The sequence below is a fragment of the Papaver somniferum genome, chromosome 1 (assembly GCF_003573695.1).
Source record: "Papaver somniferum cultivar HN1 chromosome 1, ASM357369v1, whole genome shotgun sequence".
NCBI classification, from domain to species: domain Eukaryota; kingdom Viridiplantae; phylum Streptophyta; class Magnoliopsida; order Ranunculales; family Papaveraceae; genus Papaver; species Papaver somniferum.
This window is the reverse complement of record NC_039358.1, coordinates 63,019,669-63,035,762: the sequence shown is the minus strand read 5'-3', so window position 1 is coordinate 63,035,762 and position 16,094 is coordinate 63,019,669. Positions and strand designations below refer to the sequence as shown.

The 16,094-nt window shown below is 34.7% G+C and overlaps 1 protein-coding gene and 1 pseudogene across 13 annotated transcripts; one reads left to right on the top strand and one right to left on the bottom strand.

Annotated features, from left to right (window-relative positions):
* Window positions 1-883: 883 nt before the first annotated feature.
* LOC113289165 lies at window positions 884-6,077 on the top strand. Of its 13 annotated transcripts, XR_003330899.1 has the most exons (6): window positions 884-1,349; window positions 1,468-1,588; window positions 1,713-1,772; window positions 2,924-2,998; window positions 4,882-5,015; window positions 5,627-6,077. XR_003330899.1 is itself a non-coding variant. In XM_026538365.1 (4 exons), exons 1-4 carry the CDS (start codon window positions 1,660-1,662, stop codon window positions 5,931-5,933), a joined length of 528 nt encoding a protein of 175 aa, XP_026394150.1. In that variant the 5' UTR covers window positions 1,604-1,659; the 3' UTR covers window positions 5,934-6,077. The 13 variants fall into 13 exon arrangements, 2 of the variants coding, with proteins under 2 accessions (XP_026394150.1, XP_026394143.1); XR_003330905.1 differs by lacking the exon at window positions 4,882-5,015 and having other exon boundaries at window positions 2,924-2,949; window positions 5,406-6,077; XR_003330897.1 differs by lacking the exon at window positions 4,882-5,015 and having other exon boundaries at window positions 5,406-6,077.
* A 3,254-nt stretch (window positions 6,078-9,331) lies between these two features.
* On the bottom strand, window positions 9,332-11,079 carry LOC113289156 (annotated as a pseudogene).
* Window positions 11,080-16,094: the final 5,015 nt, after the last annotated feature.

Sequence of the window (16,094 nt, the reverse complement as noted above, 5' to 3'; positions counted from 1 at the left end):
TAGCTCAAGCTAAGAAGGAACAGAGAAAATGGAAATGTTATAATTTCAACTTCGAAGCTCAATTCGCCATCATCAAACACTTCTTGATACATCGAAATGGATGTTATTAAAACCAATTTTGTAATGGGGATTTATTAAGTATGTAATGGGTTTTATTGTGATCTAAGTAATGAAAGTATTACTAATTTTCAATCATAGTATGTATTCATGTTGAAAATCAGAATTCCTCAACTTACATATTCATTTACGGACGGGAAATATATGTTATCCCAGCCGTAATACAGACTCAGGAGATTCTGGGAAGAATATACGACTAGTAGTTCTTCACTTCCCATCCATTTTTCTTGTTCACGGCTGGAATTCCTTATATCCCAACCGTAATAGCTTATTTACGGCTGGTTCGACACAATATCCCAGCCGTAACAAGTAAATTTTCAGATTTTTCTCTGATTTTTAACGAATTTGAATCGATAAAATTGATACCGGGAGTTGATTATAAGGTTATCCCGAGTTTTGTGACGAAGGGTTTCATCAATTTTGGTGAAATTTTTTCAAAAAAATTTCACCAAAATCACCATTTTTCCTTCTTCAAAATCAAGGGAAATCAAGTTTTGATTTCCCAAAATTTAATCATTTGATTTGTCTAATTTATTCACTAATACTGATTAGTTAGCTTAATTAATTTAATTAGTACTAACCATGTTAAGAGTATATTAGGTAATACATAAAATACCAGGATTAGGTGTTCTATGCATTGTTATTTCGTGACCTCATAAGCCCCCAAAATCCAAGCCGTTTTACAGCCTCAATAATAGGATTCTAAAAGTAGAAATTAACATTTAATCCCATATTAGAAGAGATTTAGACACTGTAGTCATGTCAACTAACGCCTTGTACTCGGACGTCCAAATTTACAAAATCTAGAATGAGTTAATCCTTTTAGAAACGATTCAATCCAAATTCAAATGTTTTGATGACAAAAACAACCCTCCTGTGAAAATCCGGAGCAGTTTGTTCCTAGCTAATTCATTTCTTCACATTTCTCTCTCCACAAATTCATTTATGAACAAATCTCAACAAGTTTTCATATGCATCAACATCAGCAGCGTTACAATTCGTAAATCGATTTCAATCACCATCTTCGAAACCTAAGTTTGAGTACCAATTAACACTTGATTTAGCAAGAGACATCATCGACACTTGTTCTTGAAGAATTAACTTGAAATTGATGTGGAAGGTTGATGAAATAACCAACAACGATTGAATCGTTAGATTCATCAACAAAAATGTTTAGGAATAACAATTATTGATGGAATCCTAATTTTTTCTTCATCTTCATCATCAATTAGGTTTTTGCTCCATCTCATTTCACTTTTCCGTTCCCTTTGATTCATGTTTTAGTTTCAGATTTATTCGGTGATTCGATTATTAAGCCATTTTATTTCCCTAATAATGTTTTGCAATTAGTCGTTGGTTTTAATCTCCCAACAGACTAAGGATTGTTGTTTTAGGTAGCTGAGGTTTGCACGCCACTAGCACAATCCTTGAATCTGTGAGCAGGGTTCCTCGTTAAGTCCTCCAAATTTAGGTGCTTAATCGGATTATTTATTTATTTTCTCATGATTGATTTTCATGGAAATTTTGTTGGTCGTGAGATGAATGATAATTTGTCTCTATTTCCCTCTCTCATTGTTCTTCTCTGTGTTTCTTAGAAGAGAAAGTATTGCAATATCAGGCAAGTGTACAAGGAAGCAGCAAATTTTTTCTTTCTGGTGAGTAGCTTATCTCTTATTTTTATATGCCCGATTGAGATTGCTCAACTTTGTGTGATACTTTCAAAAAATTTCTACTAAAAACCATCAGCTTCAACGAGTATTCTTGCATGTGGACAAACTAGCAGTAGAAGGACATTATCATGACTATTCATACTCTTGCGGATATATATGTAACTACATCCATTGGCTAAGTAGAGAGCTAGACACTTATTATTGTATGTCGTTTACGAAATCTCTAATCAGTTACTACAAACAAGTGGTTTTTATTGCTTATAGCACGTAGAAAGGAAAAATCCATCTTCAACCCGTTCACATTGTCATGTGTTTTTAAGTTTGTTAATTATTAATCTTAAAATGAAACTTGTGACTTTATATATGAGCTGACTTTGATTTTCGGTAAGTAACTAATACCTGTAAAATAAATGAATTTTTTTTCTTATATATGTCACTGATTGAAGATGAGGTGCTATTAAATTACTAATTATCGTAATCAAAATTTTCACCTATCACCATGACCATGTAGATTAAGTGGTCCATAACCAATTGTTTGAGTGGACATGAGATTTTATGAGGTTCACTGCCCAGTCTAGTGATATTGCTTAATCCTAAAAGTAAAAATTAACCGGTGTATTTTCTTGTACACCCGTTATATGGGTGCACATAAGAGTGCACCTTTTTTGTGCATGCTATATTAGGTGTATATGCTTGTACACCGGTTATATGATGTGGTCTCCTTATCAAATTTGGTTTACTCCCATTAGTTTCTCGTGTCCGGGTTTGTTTACATCTAGTTGAGAGCGTATTACTTTTCTTTTAACGATCTATACTAGTGTATACGTTGTGTGTAGGGAAAAGGAATGGTGCTTGTTAGTTTCCCTCTTGCTGCAAGAAGAATGAATACACTAGACGACTTGTTTGCAGCAAGTGATCTTATCTCCCTACATTGTGCTTTGACTAATGAAACTCATGGCCAAAAAGCTACTTTCACAACTTAGTTTACTGTTGGATTTATTAATAGGCAGATATGCTTAATATTTACTAGCTTAAATAGATTGGGTCTAATGATTTACCGAAAGAGTCGTAATTTAAACAGTGTTCAAAATTTCTTTATACAGTCACTTTCTGATGCATTGTATCCATTTTCCAAGGAGGAGCGGAGATCCAACATTCGAAGGTACTCAACTTATTTTCTGGATCGTCATGCTCCGTGTGTATATATCATGGTAACTATTTAACTATTTAATTCTTGGTGTTACAATAGGGAACTAGAAAATATGCAAATAAATGAAGATGACCTTTAACTACCTATTGCTCGTAATAAACTAGTACGGAGTGTTAAGGTGGATAGTGGGATTCCACTACAGTCAGTAGCAAAAGATCATACACGTGAAAGATAGGGATGGGGATTCGGTGAATGTAAAACCACAAGCTTGTATCTTCAAGGTGGAATCTGCTCCCTAGGAGTATATCACATACATATTAGTGCCGACATTTTATAGCATTTTATAGTTTCATGGTTTCATGTCTAAACCACAATATTCTTAGTATCTAAATCTCTTTGATGATTTATTTTCCAGTTCATCTCTTTGATAGTTATACTATTCCGCTTGTTCCTTTTCATTGTGGTTTGCGTTATTCACTTGTAGGACAATAGTAACTGATAGGCTCATGGCATTTGTTTTGGTTGCCCCGTCTTGTGCAACATTTTTTTAGCCTCTGGGGTGATTATGTAAACCAACAAATATTAATTTCACAAGCTTAAGTATAACATAAGGATTCCACATTGGATGACTTTACTAATTTACTAGAAAGGCATCAACGATGCTATACTTCTATAGTTAGTTTCATACTTTTTAAGCTAACGTGTACATAGTGATATTAGACGGGATGGTCCAAATCATCCAATTTAGAGTCTTTTTTCCACACATGTTTTGGGTGTACATAGTTGTACACTTGATAATTGATAATATGTACATAATTGTACACATGCTGATTATTAATGTGCACATACTTGTACACATACATATTGATTCTTGATGCATACATGTACACATACTTGATGATTGATAATGTGTATCTAGTTGTACACATGTTGATTGATAATGTGTACATAAAAATACATTGGCGACTACTACAAAGACCAGCGAGGAAGTAGATGGAAAACCTGGTCCCAGTGCTTTGTATGCCAGGGTCAACATGGATGGTGCCCCTTATCTTGGAAGGTGAACTTGAGAACTTACTAAGAGTATCAAGAGCTATCTTTTTCTCTTGAAAAGATGCTCTGCTGCTTTATTATTGGTAGATTATTTTGTATTCCCGACTGCAAGAACCTTAAGATGAAATGACTTATGCCTATTATTAAGTTAGAGACTTGGTAGTGTCTTGAAAGATATAATGTATAACACAGAATCTATGAATGCATGTTTGTACACGAAAGATTTTATTTTTAAGCTGTGGCATATGCTTGGTCCACTGTTGTTCATTTTATGTTTGGTCATAAAACTATCGTTAGCACGATCTAAAACCTTTATAGTAAATAAAAAAAAAAGAAAACTTATTAGTTGTGTGCATCCTATTCTTCCAAAGATTCATTTTAGGTAAAGATTTGTTGTGTACGATGTCATTTCTTAAAATGCCTTGCAGCCTAATTTTAACCCGAGTTTAATTTTTTTATATATGGGAAGTGGAGTTCCCATCTCTTTCAATAAAAGTGTATTGAATAGAGCTCCAAAGGCAAATAAGTTTTCTGATTTAGCATATGATGGGTTGGATTTTCAATGTGTACATAATTGTACACCTGTTCATTTTCAATGTGTACGTAATTGTACACCTGTTGATTAATGACATTGCTATACAGATGCATCTTTGCTGCAAATTCCATTATTGCAGGTGCCTCCTGCCTTCATGAGCAACAGACTATGATGTGCACAAAGTTGTTTCAATTTAACTTCTCACCTCATTACATTTCATATCAACACATAGTTCACTTGAACAGACTCATGTTACTAGTTGTATTTCCATTTTTATAGAATGTGTGCACGTATATTTTTTTGGTTTAGAGTGGCTTCATTTCATTTTCAGATCAAGTTTGTTGTTTAATTTGAAGGTTATTTTCATTCTTGAATCATTCGAACCTCTGTCTAGCTGCTGGAGTGTATCGACAACGACGATCGGCTAGTGGACATTAGGACTTTTGGATGCATTTCAATTTTGATGACAGAAGTATAACTGAACTGTAGTGTGAGTCTTCCTTGAATATTTCTCTAAAGACTAAATTACCGGTAGAACACCGTTAATATCTATGATTTTTGTGTGTGTGTGCACCATTGGACACCATTATACGATCTCAATAATATATATGACCTGTTTTGTGTGTATGGATGTTGGATTAGTTGGATTTTTTAGGTGTGTACATAGTTGTACACCATAGTGCTATCTCAATAATATATGGTCTGTTTTGTGGGTATGGATATTAGATTTTTGTAGGAGTGTACATAATTGCACAACATTGTGCTCTCTCAAAAATATAAAAGAAAAAACTAATTCTTGATGAAATCATAAGTTGTTTTTTTCGATATCGTGAAATGATTTTAATAACATGCTTGTTATGTGTTTGGGTACTTTTCGAAGGAGCTTAAAAAAGTGGAGAAGAACAATGAACAGGTTTTGTAGATGAACGCTTTTCTGGATTTTCTGATTTTAATAGCATGCTTACTATGTTATTAGGTACTTGCTATGTGTAAGATTCTAATAGCATGCTTGTTAGTGCTTATGTGGACGATTCAAGCTGTATGTTGTGTACAAACTGGTGCACCTCGTCTTGTCTTATCTTTGGATTTGATTTTTGTTAGAGGGAGAGCAAAAACGGATTCGAGGAATGCAGAAATCAAAGTCGACTCGGTACTCACAACCGTTTTTATATATTTGTATAAATCAGACAGAATTATCCTCATTTGGCAGACACAATTTTCAAAAACACGCACTTGTTTCCAAAATCCAAACTGGTTAACCATAAACATTCCATCAAAACTGAAACTTCCGCTAATGGCGACGAGTCTTATTCTTGCATTGTTTCGTCAGTCTAATCTAAAAACAGAACCAAGAGATGATATGCGTAATCATTTTAGAAGTGCCGAAGAAATCTTTGGTAATGAATAGGGAAATGATGAGTATCACGACTAATTGCAGAGATTGGTTGAGTAAATTATTTTTAAATTTGAGACTATCTCATCTGCAACTTAATCGAGACCAAACCTTCACTTGGGCAGATGCCAGATTGGTTGTAACAATTTTTACTACTAACAGTTTCAATCACAGTAGGAAAACAAAAAATAAATCCTCATTCATTATAATACAACAACATCAATATGAATAATAGGAAATCCCTTCTCAGTGATGCATCACACGCATTTTTATAAAGGGTCAAACAGATATGTTTTAAATAAGACATTTGTTAATGGCAGAGAACGTTGGGGGTTGGCAATGTGGTTTATGTTTTTTAGTTAATGGCAGAGAGGATTAGGATTTAGTGACACAGTTTAAGTCTTCTTTTGATGTTGTTAGGGTGAGCGTTTGTATGGTTATTAAGGTTAAATGTCCGATTCATACGTATATATAGAAATCGATCTGATCATCGAGTCAACTACGATTTTTGCACTCCATAAATCCGTTTTTGCTCTCCTTAAATTTTTGTAGATGTGTACATATTTGCACACCAGCATAAACAAAGATTTTTCAAAAATGAGAATTATAGTCGTATGGGTACTCTTTTTATCTCGGAAAAACTTTTCGAATATATAAAATTTGCGAATTTTGGACAAACGGTTCGAAAGATAAATTGATTTTAATTTTTTTATATTATTTAAAACCGCTGTTATCGTCATGAGTCACTTTGAACGAAACTGCAAATATTTGGACTAAATTGTAAACCAGGAAGGTTATTTGTGTACTTTCCATAAAAAAGGACTAATTTATACCTAGTTGAATGGGTTAGGACTAAATAGTATATTTGGATGGGATTTTGGACTAAACCGTATTTTTTCCCTCTAAAATAATAATCTTGTATATATATATATATATATATATATATGCGCATTTGGTGCATCTAACATATCACTCAACAAAAATTTGTAAGCATCATTTCATATCTCTTCATCCCTAGTCTTTTCAGAGCTTTCCATAATGGCTGATCTCAATAAGAAACCTCTTAACATTGTTATGTTTCCATGGTTGGCTTTTGGTCATATCATTCCTTTCCTTGAGCTCTCAAAATGTTTAGCTCAAACAGGGCATAGATATATTCCTTTCATTCATTTACACCTAGAAATCTTCAAAGACTTCCTAAAATTCCTTCACATTTATCTCATCAATACACTCAGTTACACTCCCTTTGCCTGAAAATGAAACCTGCCTGAACATGCAGAAGCCACAACAGATTGTCCTCATGATAAAATCCAGTATCTCAAGGTTGCATTTGATGGTCTTAGTTTACCATTTGCTCAGTACTTGGAAACTTGTGAAACTTCACCTGACTGGATCATTCATGATTTTGCTCATCACTGTTACCTACCCCAATTGCTGCAAAGTTCGGCATTCCGTGTGCTTATTTGAGTGTCTTCAATGCATCGTCTATGACATTCTATGGTCCGCCAGCAGTTTTGATGGGTGAAGATGGAGGTTCCAGATCACTTCCTGAACATTTTACTGTTCCTCCTCCATGGGTTCCATTTCCTTCTGACATAGTTTTCCGTCCATTTGAAGCCAATAAGGCTTTTGATATCGTGGAAAATGCTTCTGGTGTGTCCGACTCGTTACGGTTCGGGAGTGTTCTCAAGAACACGGATGCTGTGTTCGTTCGGAGCTGTACTGAGTTTGAAGGAGAGTGGTTTGAGCTACTTAAAAATGTCGTGTACAAGAAGCCCGTTATCCAAATGGGGAGTATGTTGCCTCCCTTGCCACGAGGGAGTCGTTGACCAGATCGTTGAGGGTTTTAATGGTGGGTGAAGAGAGTGAGAAGTTTAAGATCAAAGCTAGGGACATGAAAGAGATGTTCACCGACATGGAACGACAAAATGGATATATAGATGATCTTGAGCGCTTCATGATAGATTATGCAAGTGGCAAGAGCAATGCCAGTTCAGTTGTCACCGATATCACCGAACCAAAACCTGAATGTGCAGATAATGTCGAGTGCCAAGATCGATGTCAATACCACCGATATCATCATATCCAAATTTGAAAAGATAGAAGTTACTGCCAATCCTAAGATCACTAATCCTCCAACTGTTAACAATGGCATGCAAAAGCCATCAGAAACTGCTTAAAATCATTGTTAATCAGAACCTTTACTAAGGAACTGGGTTGAGCTTATTCTTTCAGTTTATTTTTTTTAATGTTCTTACTTTAAATATTGTCTGGTTTCTTACTTAGTTGTTTACTTAGATTTCTGGTTTGAAGTCTACTGAGTTTGAGAATCTCTGTAACAAGATCTGTAGTAAAGATGTGAATTTGAAAAAGTTTGTGTTGTTTCAAAGCTAAATGAATCGAACAAGGAAGATATCCAAGGCAAACCTGAAAAACATTGTAATTTCATATTTAAATTCTGAGACTAGCATTGGAAGTGCAAAATGCTTCCTGTTTCACTTTCAACAATGAGTCTTGAATGAGTAAGGTTTAATGGCAACTGTAAGATGAAACTTAGTTTATATAAAGACAACTCTCTTTATTGATGTTTAGAAAATCTCTCAAAACTAAACACAAGTTCTAATCTTCCTCATATAATCAACCACAACTTTGGTGATCATATATATATAGAACTATGAATTCCTTTTCCTAGTCCTATTATCTTATTACATGTCTTTCCTTTTCTTAGAACTAGATGACTTCTAATTCCCTTAGGATTACATCAATTTCCTAATCTTGTCCTAACCAGCTTGTTAGTGACTTCTATGTTGAAGTTTAACCAACATTCTCTCCGTTAAGCTTCAACCTTACCTGTGACATATCTTGTACTCCAATCAGTTGTCTCATTTCTTCAAACTTGATCCGAGCTAATGCCTTTATCAATATATTTGCTTTCTGCTCAGTTCCTGGTATGTGTTCAACGTTGATGATCTCCTTCTCGATATATTCTCGTATGAAATGATACCTTTTGTGAATGTGTTTCGTCTTCCCATGAAACACTGGATTTTTAGTAAGTGCAATTGCAGACTTATTATCAATCTTGATGAGAACTTTTTCAGGTTCTCTTCCTTTGATTTCACCCAACAGTTCTTGAAGCCATATTGACTGTTTAGCTGCTTCTGTTGCAGCCATAAACTCAGCTTCACAGGATGAGAGGGCCACAATGTCTTGCTTCTGTGAACACCATGTAATAGGTGCTTCACCTAGATAAAATATATGACCAGTTGTACCTTTTCCATCATCTTGGTCAATATTACGACTGCTGTCACTATACCCAACAATTCCTTTTGATCCTCCTCGACCATACTTCAATCCACAGCTGATTGTTCCTCTTAGATATCTCAATATCTGCTTTATTACATCACCATGAGACTTGCGTGGACTCTGCATATAACGGCTTGCTACTCCCACAGAGAAAGCCAAATCTGGTCTTGTGTGTAATAAGTATCTTAGGCATCCAACATTTCTTCTATAACTCGTTGGATCAATCTCAGGCTCCTCTTATGCTTTTGAAAATTCGCTACTGATGCAGCAATTTTGCTCTTGTCAAATTTGCATTGACCGCGATCATTTCCAGTGTAAGGATAGTCTTCCTCGCGTTGAAGTCCACCAGCTTTGAGTGTATATTCAAATGCACTATTCATCAACCCGCCTTTGCATCCTGAATCACATGAACCGGCTTCTGCTGGATCACACTGGCCAACAAAAAAAAAGAAACGAAGCTTGAATTTACCATCAAAGGAGAGATTACCAATCTTGGACTTCATAAAAACCTAAGTTAAAAAAGAGGAACTCCTTCGAAATGGTATTGTCAGGCAGCAGAGCCCATGCTAACTTGCTAAGTAATAAATGCTGGTGGCTATAAGAGTAAACTTTTAAGTCATTCATTTTTCATGATACACCGGCATATATATATCATGGGTAAGAAGCTACACACCAACAACATGCAGAAGTAACACTCAGACCCTACCGTTCGGTTAATGCATCTAAAGAACATGTTGAAGAATTACAATCAAATTAAGACAACAAGCAAATGTGGCAATTCTTGAAGTTACAATAGACCTTGGCAACTATCCAAACCAATGCAGCATTCAAACAAAGTTAGAAACTCTATGACACTCACAGATTACTTTGAAAAACTACAAACACCTCTCGCCGTAAGAAATTAATAGTTAATACTGAAAACCCATTGTTCTTTCTATAATTGAAAGCCTAAACAGATTCGTCATTGTTCACTGCTGCTAATTCAATTATGGACAACCGGTTTTCTCTTTGGATTCCGATTTGTGTACATAAAACAGAGCAATCGAACTAATATTGTACCAAATTGAAGAATATTTTTGACAGTAATTACTAATAAGAACCCATTTTAAATCGGAAACAACAGCATAAAAATGAATTAACCAAAACAAAAATGCAAACCTCATGATCACAATCAACAAGTTGTTGCTCACTAAGGCTAACAAGTTTCCCTTTAGCAAGAAAATTAGCTCCTTCTAATGCTCCAGTTGTACTGAATGACCAGCAAGACCCACAAGTACCCTAAAAATCACCAAAACAAACAACCAATTAAATCAAACACTAGAAATTCTAACCCAATCAAAACAAATTAGGGGCATCCCATTTCAACCATACCTGATTCTTAACATCAGTAACATCCCATGATCTCTCCAATCAAAATCCGTAGGAAGATCATTAGTCGGAAGAATCGGAGCTTGCTGAGCATCAGTAGGAAGTTTCAAACTCCTCAACCCTAACACAGATTTCCTAAATTCAGTTGGTGTTAAATCAGAAAACTGTGTAACTCCATGTACAGCAGGAGGATCAAGACTCTGATGACGTTTAGCACGTTCTAAGTTAGATTTAAACACAGAAAATCTATAAGAATGTTCATCTTCATCAGCATATTTTTTCCCAAATTTCTTGAGGAAGTTTTTGAAGTGACGCTATGCGTTTTGAATTAGGTCATCGTGGTAGTTGTTAGAAACAACTTGACGAATCAAAATGTCTTCTGCTTCACCATTAGATGATGATTCAGAAGAGCTTGCAGAGATGAAGAAGATTGGAGATGATAAGATAGCGAGAACAAGAAGAAGGGAGTTGATTTGATTCATACCGAGAGATTTTGATGTTATTTGTGATTTTGATGGAATGTTTTTGGTCTTGTATTTATATTGATTTTTCAGTTGTGGGTCAAACTTTAGTGCGAGAAAAGCGGCTGACCGATGGATTTGAACTAGGTTATTTGGATTGTGACATGTGTTAGTTTAGTTATTTGAGACACAGAAAGGGAAAAGTGAAGTCGGAATCACAGTAATTGGATAAGTGGGGCAAGCTACTTGCAAAGTTGGAAACCAAACAGAACTCGACTGAACTGAAGTGTGTTGAGACTTGAGAGATTTTAGACCGAGTATGTTTGTAACGTAACGAAACAATTAAGTTAATAGTTAGTGCTTTGATTGCGTGAATGAAATTGCTATTCTGTTGGAGATGATGCGTGACGTGCTTTCCATGGGTTTAACTGATTTTTTTTTTCTGCTTTCGGTTTTTTTTCCCATTCCATAATTTCCATTACCTTCTTTTCATTTTCCTTAAAAAAGGTTTACTATTTTCAGATTATCTCACATATTACACGTAATTTTTGTGAATCAGTAATATACGATAACGTATTCGAAGCTAATATTTTGAGGATATGTTCACCTCACAAAGTTTTATATACCCACAAAAAATGAGCAATTCTGAAACTTATAACTCCACCATCTACTACTTTGAAAATCAGCCATCGAAAATCAACGAATTTTCAACCGTTCAAATTAAGATTGGTAGATGATGAGGTTTGATATTTCAGAATGTGCTCAATTTTGGTGGGCATGTATGTAAAGCTTTGTAAGACGAATATATCCCCAAAATCTTAGCTTCCAATACGTTATCTTTTGATTTGTAGTCACAATAAAGACGTCTAAAATGTGAGATAACGCATGGACGGACCCAAAAATCTTTGTTGGGCAGGGCTAAATCATTCATTTCCAATGCGGCCAAAGGCACCGAAAAATTTTCATAAAACAAACCGCACAATTAGGGAAAGTCGAGGTTTTCCTATAAGAGACTAGACAAATAAATATCAACATGAACTAAATTCATAGAAAAAAACATGAATAGAGAGAATAAATAGTAGTTTATATAAGAAACAATGAAAAATAAGTGAATGAGAAGAAGAAGAGTCATGTTTTAAACTGAATTCTTGTTTAAATCTATCTTGTTATGGGCTAAAATTTACTTGGGCTAGAAACTACACTATCAAACTCTGATTTTGGGTGGGCTGGACACATATTCACCCAAATTTTGCATACAAATTTTTTGTTCGACCAAAACATGGGACGGGCAATAGCCCGGATTAGCTCCTTGCTAGGTCCGTCCCTGAGATAATGTGAAAATAAGAGTGTGAGGGGATCTTCTTCTATTTATTTTTGTACAAACTCTCCATATGCCACTAGATCTGATCTCAAAATTATCCATGTATGTTTATGATTCTAGCAAGCATGCTACTTGATGAAATGTGGACGGAAGTGTGGTAAATGGCGGTATTATAGTCTGTATTCCTATGCACGTTAAATAAGTGTGTACGGTTTATATTCATGGTTGGGTTTATCCCTATAATAATAGTATGAATAGAGTTGTAGACAGGAAAAAATAAGAGCTGGATGATATTGGTTTAATGCACAATAAAGTTAAGTGATTCGGCGCGGTATATCTTGAAGGTACAATGCATGCTCAATAAATTAGTGTTTTGATTGCATTAATGAAAACTTTATCCAGCAACTTCATGTTGGCTACATGATTCTGCAACAACTACTCATATAACTCATGATGCATCTCTTTTTTATCAATCTATTTCCTTGCACTGGTCTAGAAAAGGTCATGGTAAGAAATGGACATCAAATTCCTATCTCCCTAGTTGGTGACTCAGTTCTATACACACTCACTGGTTTAAGGCTGCACAAGACCCGGTCCAAAGTACCTGTACCGGTTAGGAACCGAAAAATCCGGACTTGTACCGTATCGGACCCGGAGTTGCCGCTACAGACACTGAGAATAGAATATAAGAACCGGTGTAGAGCGGGACAGGTACCGGTTCTACTAAGATTCCCGACCAAACCGGTACCCAAAGAACCGGTGTATATAAACCATTGATAAAATCTATATAAATGAATCTGGACCATTGGTTTTAGGGTAAGGATAAATACCTTTCACCACCTCATATATTTTTCTTATCTCTTCTTCTTCATTATCTCTTCTTTTTCCTTACAGAGACGGAAACTCTTCTCTCTTATTCTTCGCCATACTCATCGTCACAGAGAGGGATACCACCACCACGAATCCAAAATAATCTCCATTTAGTTCTCAATGATTTCTTTTTCATCTTTTATTTCTTTAGTTTTTCTTCTGTTACTTCTTTTTTTCTACAGGTAATTCATATAATTGATTTATGTTGTTGTTTAATTGCATGTTTGGTTTGAATCAGTTAAATGAGAATTGAAAGGTTTTTTTTAGATGGGATTGAAATTTCATATTGGTTCCATTCATATTTGTATTTGACTTTCTGATTGAGATGTCTGATTTTGGGTTTAATTTGACATTGATTTAGGGTTTTTTACTTGTGTGCAGATTGAAGCTCTGATATTAGAGAATGCATTCACATCCATCCTCGACTAGGAAAGAGTAATAAAATTGAAGCTCTGGTATTGACAGTTCTTGATAGAGAAATGAAATTGAAGAAGTGAAATTTTGTGTATTGATGTACTATAGTAGTTGTTGTTCATGTAAAATTGCTACCAGAAGGCGAAAATATGCACAAATTAATTGAGTTGCAGAAGGGTATTGTTTACTGTTGTTGGTATTGCACAAATTGAATAGTTGTGTGTTTTTAATCAGATGTGCAAATGGATTCAGACGGAGTTCTTGAAGATGATTGCTCGATTTGGGGTTTAATTCTGTTTTATGTCTCTATATGCAAATAATCATTCCATTGTATCTCTGCTCAATTGAAGTATGGATAAATTTGTGAGTTGGTTTTAAGGTTAATTTGTGATTTGATTTTCTGTTCAATTGAAGTATGGGTAAAAACCCGATCCCGGCTAGAACCGAACCTGTATAACCGGTACAAGTACAGGTACAAGTACATGTACTGGTACCGGTCCTCAAAATGAAGACCCGGTCAACTCCAGGTACAGGTACCGGGTTCATAAGAAACCCGGACTGTACCGTCCCATGTGCAACCCTACACTGGTTCATTTACTTTACACTTAAAAAGACCAAAATCAACAATTCCTGGGTGAAATGGACAGTTAGATTTTGATACTGTTTAAATGACCAAAAATGTAAAAATAGGCAGGATGTAACCAATTTCATCGTGTCTATTTTCAAATATTTTTTCTTATTTTTAATTTGAACAGAATGTATCCAGTTTCATCCTTGCTATTTTTTAAATTTAAGACTATATTTTTTTTGGCCATTTCACCTAAATTATTTTTTACCTGTCCATTTAAACCGTGATTTAAAAATATTTGGACAAATGACCCATTTTCCGTTTACTTTACCCTTTGTCTTGTCTGTCTCACAATTAACCCGAAATTTCATCTTTGTTCTTTGTTGGTTTATTTATAAGAGAACAGAGTTGCACTTGCACCCTAGGCTTCTCTCTTTGGGGTTTTGAAATTTTAGATTCGGATACTAAGCACACACTTGTGGCGGGTGTTATTGATCACAACTTATATCCCATAACTTTAACTTCTCCTAATCAAGAGGCTTATGTATCCATCCAGTATGTGGCAGAGTCATGACCACTCAACATTAATTATTATATAAACTTATAAATGAATCATTTTTTGTTATGCGTATCCTAAGTACCCGACTTCACGAACAGATGGATAATGACTTTCTAAATGGCGTTTTACTTGTGTACATTCAAAAACAAATCACGGGAGTATTTATCTTAGATTCGATCATAGATGATTTTTGAGATCAAAGGAAATAAAGAAGTTTATACCGAAATGCTATCGAGATGATATACTCGAGGGGGTGCGCATCTTTGTCTTCTTAATTTTGATTAGAACTCTTTACTAGTGTATACATTCAAAAAAAAAAAACAAAAAAAAAAAAACACGGTAATATTTATATTAGATTAGATCATAGATGATTTTTTAAATCAAAAAAACAAAGAAGTTTATACCTAAATGCCATTGAGATGATTCGTGCACATCTTTTTTTTCTTAATTTTGATTAGAACTCTTTTACTAAATTTTAACAATCATATTTTTTTTCAAAGCATAATTCTTTTTTTCGAATATATTATTATAAATTGATTTGTATTGGTCTTAACATTTAAATCCGGGTTCCATCGATGTATTTTTGTCATTGCTCATCTTCTATCTGGCATAAAAGATTGGGATACCTTGCTCATCAAATTGTCAACACACTATAAAATTAAAACCATATTTCATTTTTACCTGGAAGATTTGATTCTAGGTCACTCTTGTCAACTTGGCAGTAAGAGACTTCAATTCCCCCCTTCACAAACTGAAAAAATGAGGGTTCCGACTACGCCAATAATTATTTTGTAATTAAATACATCACACACATCTTGATAATATTTTTCTATATTATAAGTATTAAAGATTTATTCAACAAGGTGATCTTGGTTATAATCAAAGTTCACTGAAGAAAAGATTACATGATCTACCAAGATGTTATTTACGTACAAGTCCAATTACTTTATGTAGTCGCTTAAAAGCTAATCACTACACTGAAATAGAGATAAACGCACTACCAAAATAAAACATACGTAAAAATACACTTAGAGGGAGAACTTGCACTTCATCGCTAGAATCTTCAAGTTGGGGTGCGATCCTTATGTCAAGGTTACATATTTTATAGTCTTCAGAGATAACCTTTTTAGTGATGTGCTGCTCTTCAAGGGGAATATAGTAGCTAAGTTATATACATTCTAAAGTACTCCTAGTGTTAGAGCATCGCTCGGTCAAACTCACAAGTTTTGGAATGTCAAGTTTGTTGTCAAATTTAGTTGATCAAAACTATATCTTGATTTTTCGTCTATTAAAGTCAGTCTCGGACTAGGAA

Excerpts from the sequence above, each read along its gene's own strand:
- LOC113289165 (XM_026538358.1), top strand. The coding sequence starts at position 1,660 with ATGATAATTTGTCTCTATTTCCCTCTCTCATTGTTCTTCTCTGTGTTT. Across the intron at positions 1,773-2,890 it reads CAGCAAATTTTTTCTTTCTG|TCACTTTCTGATGCATTGTA; the intron begins GTGAGTAGCTTA and ends TTCTTTATACAG. Across the intron at positions 5,439-5,626 it reads TGGAGAAGAACAATGAACAG|AGGGAGAGCAAAAACGGATT; the intron begins GTTTTGTAGATG and ends GATTTTTGTTAG.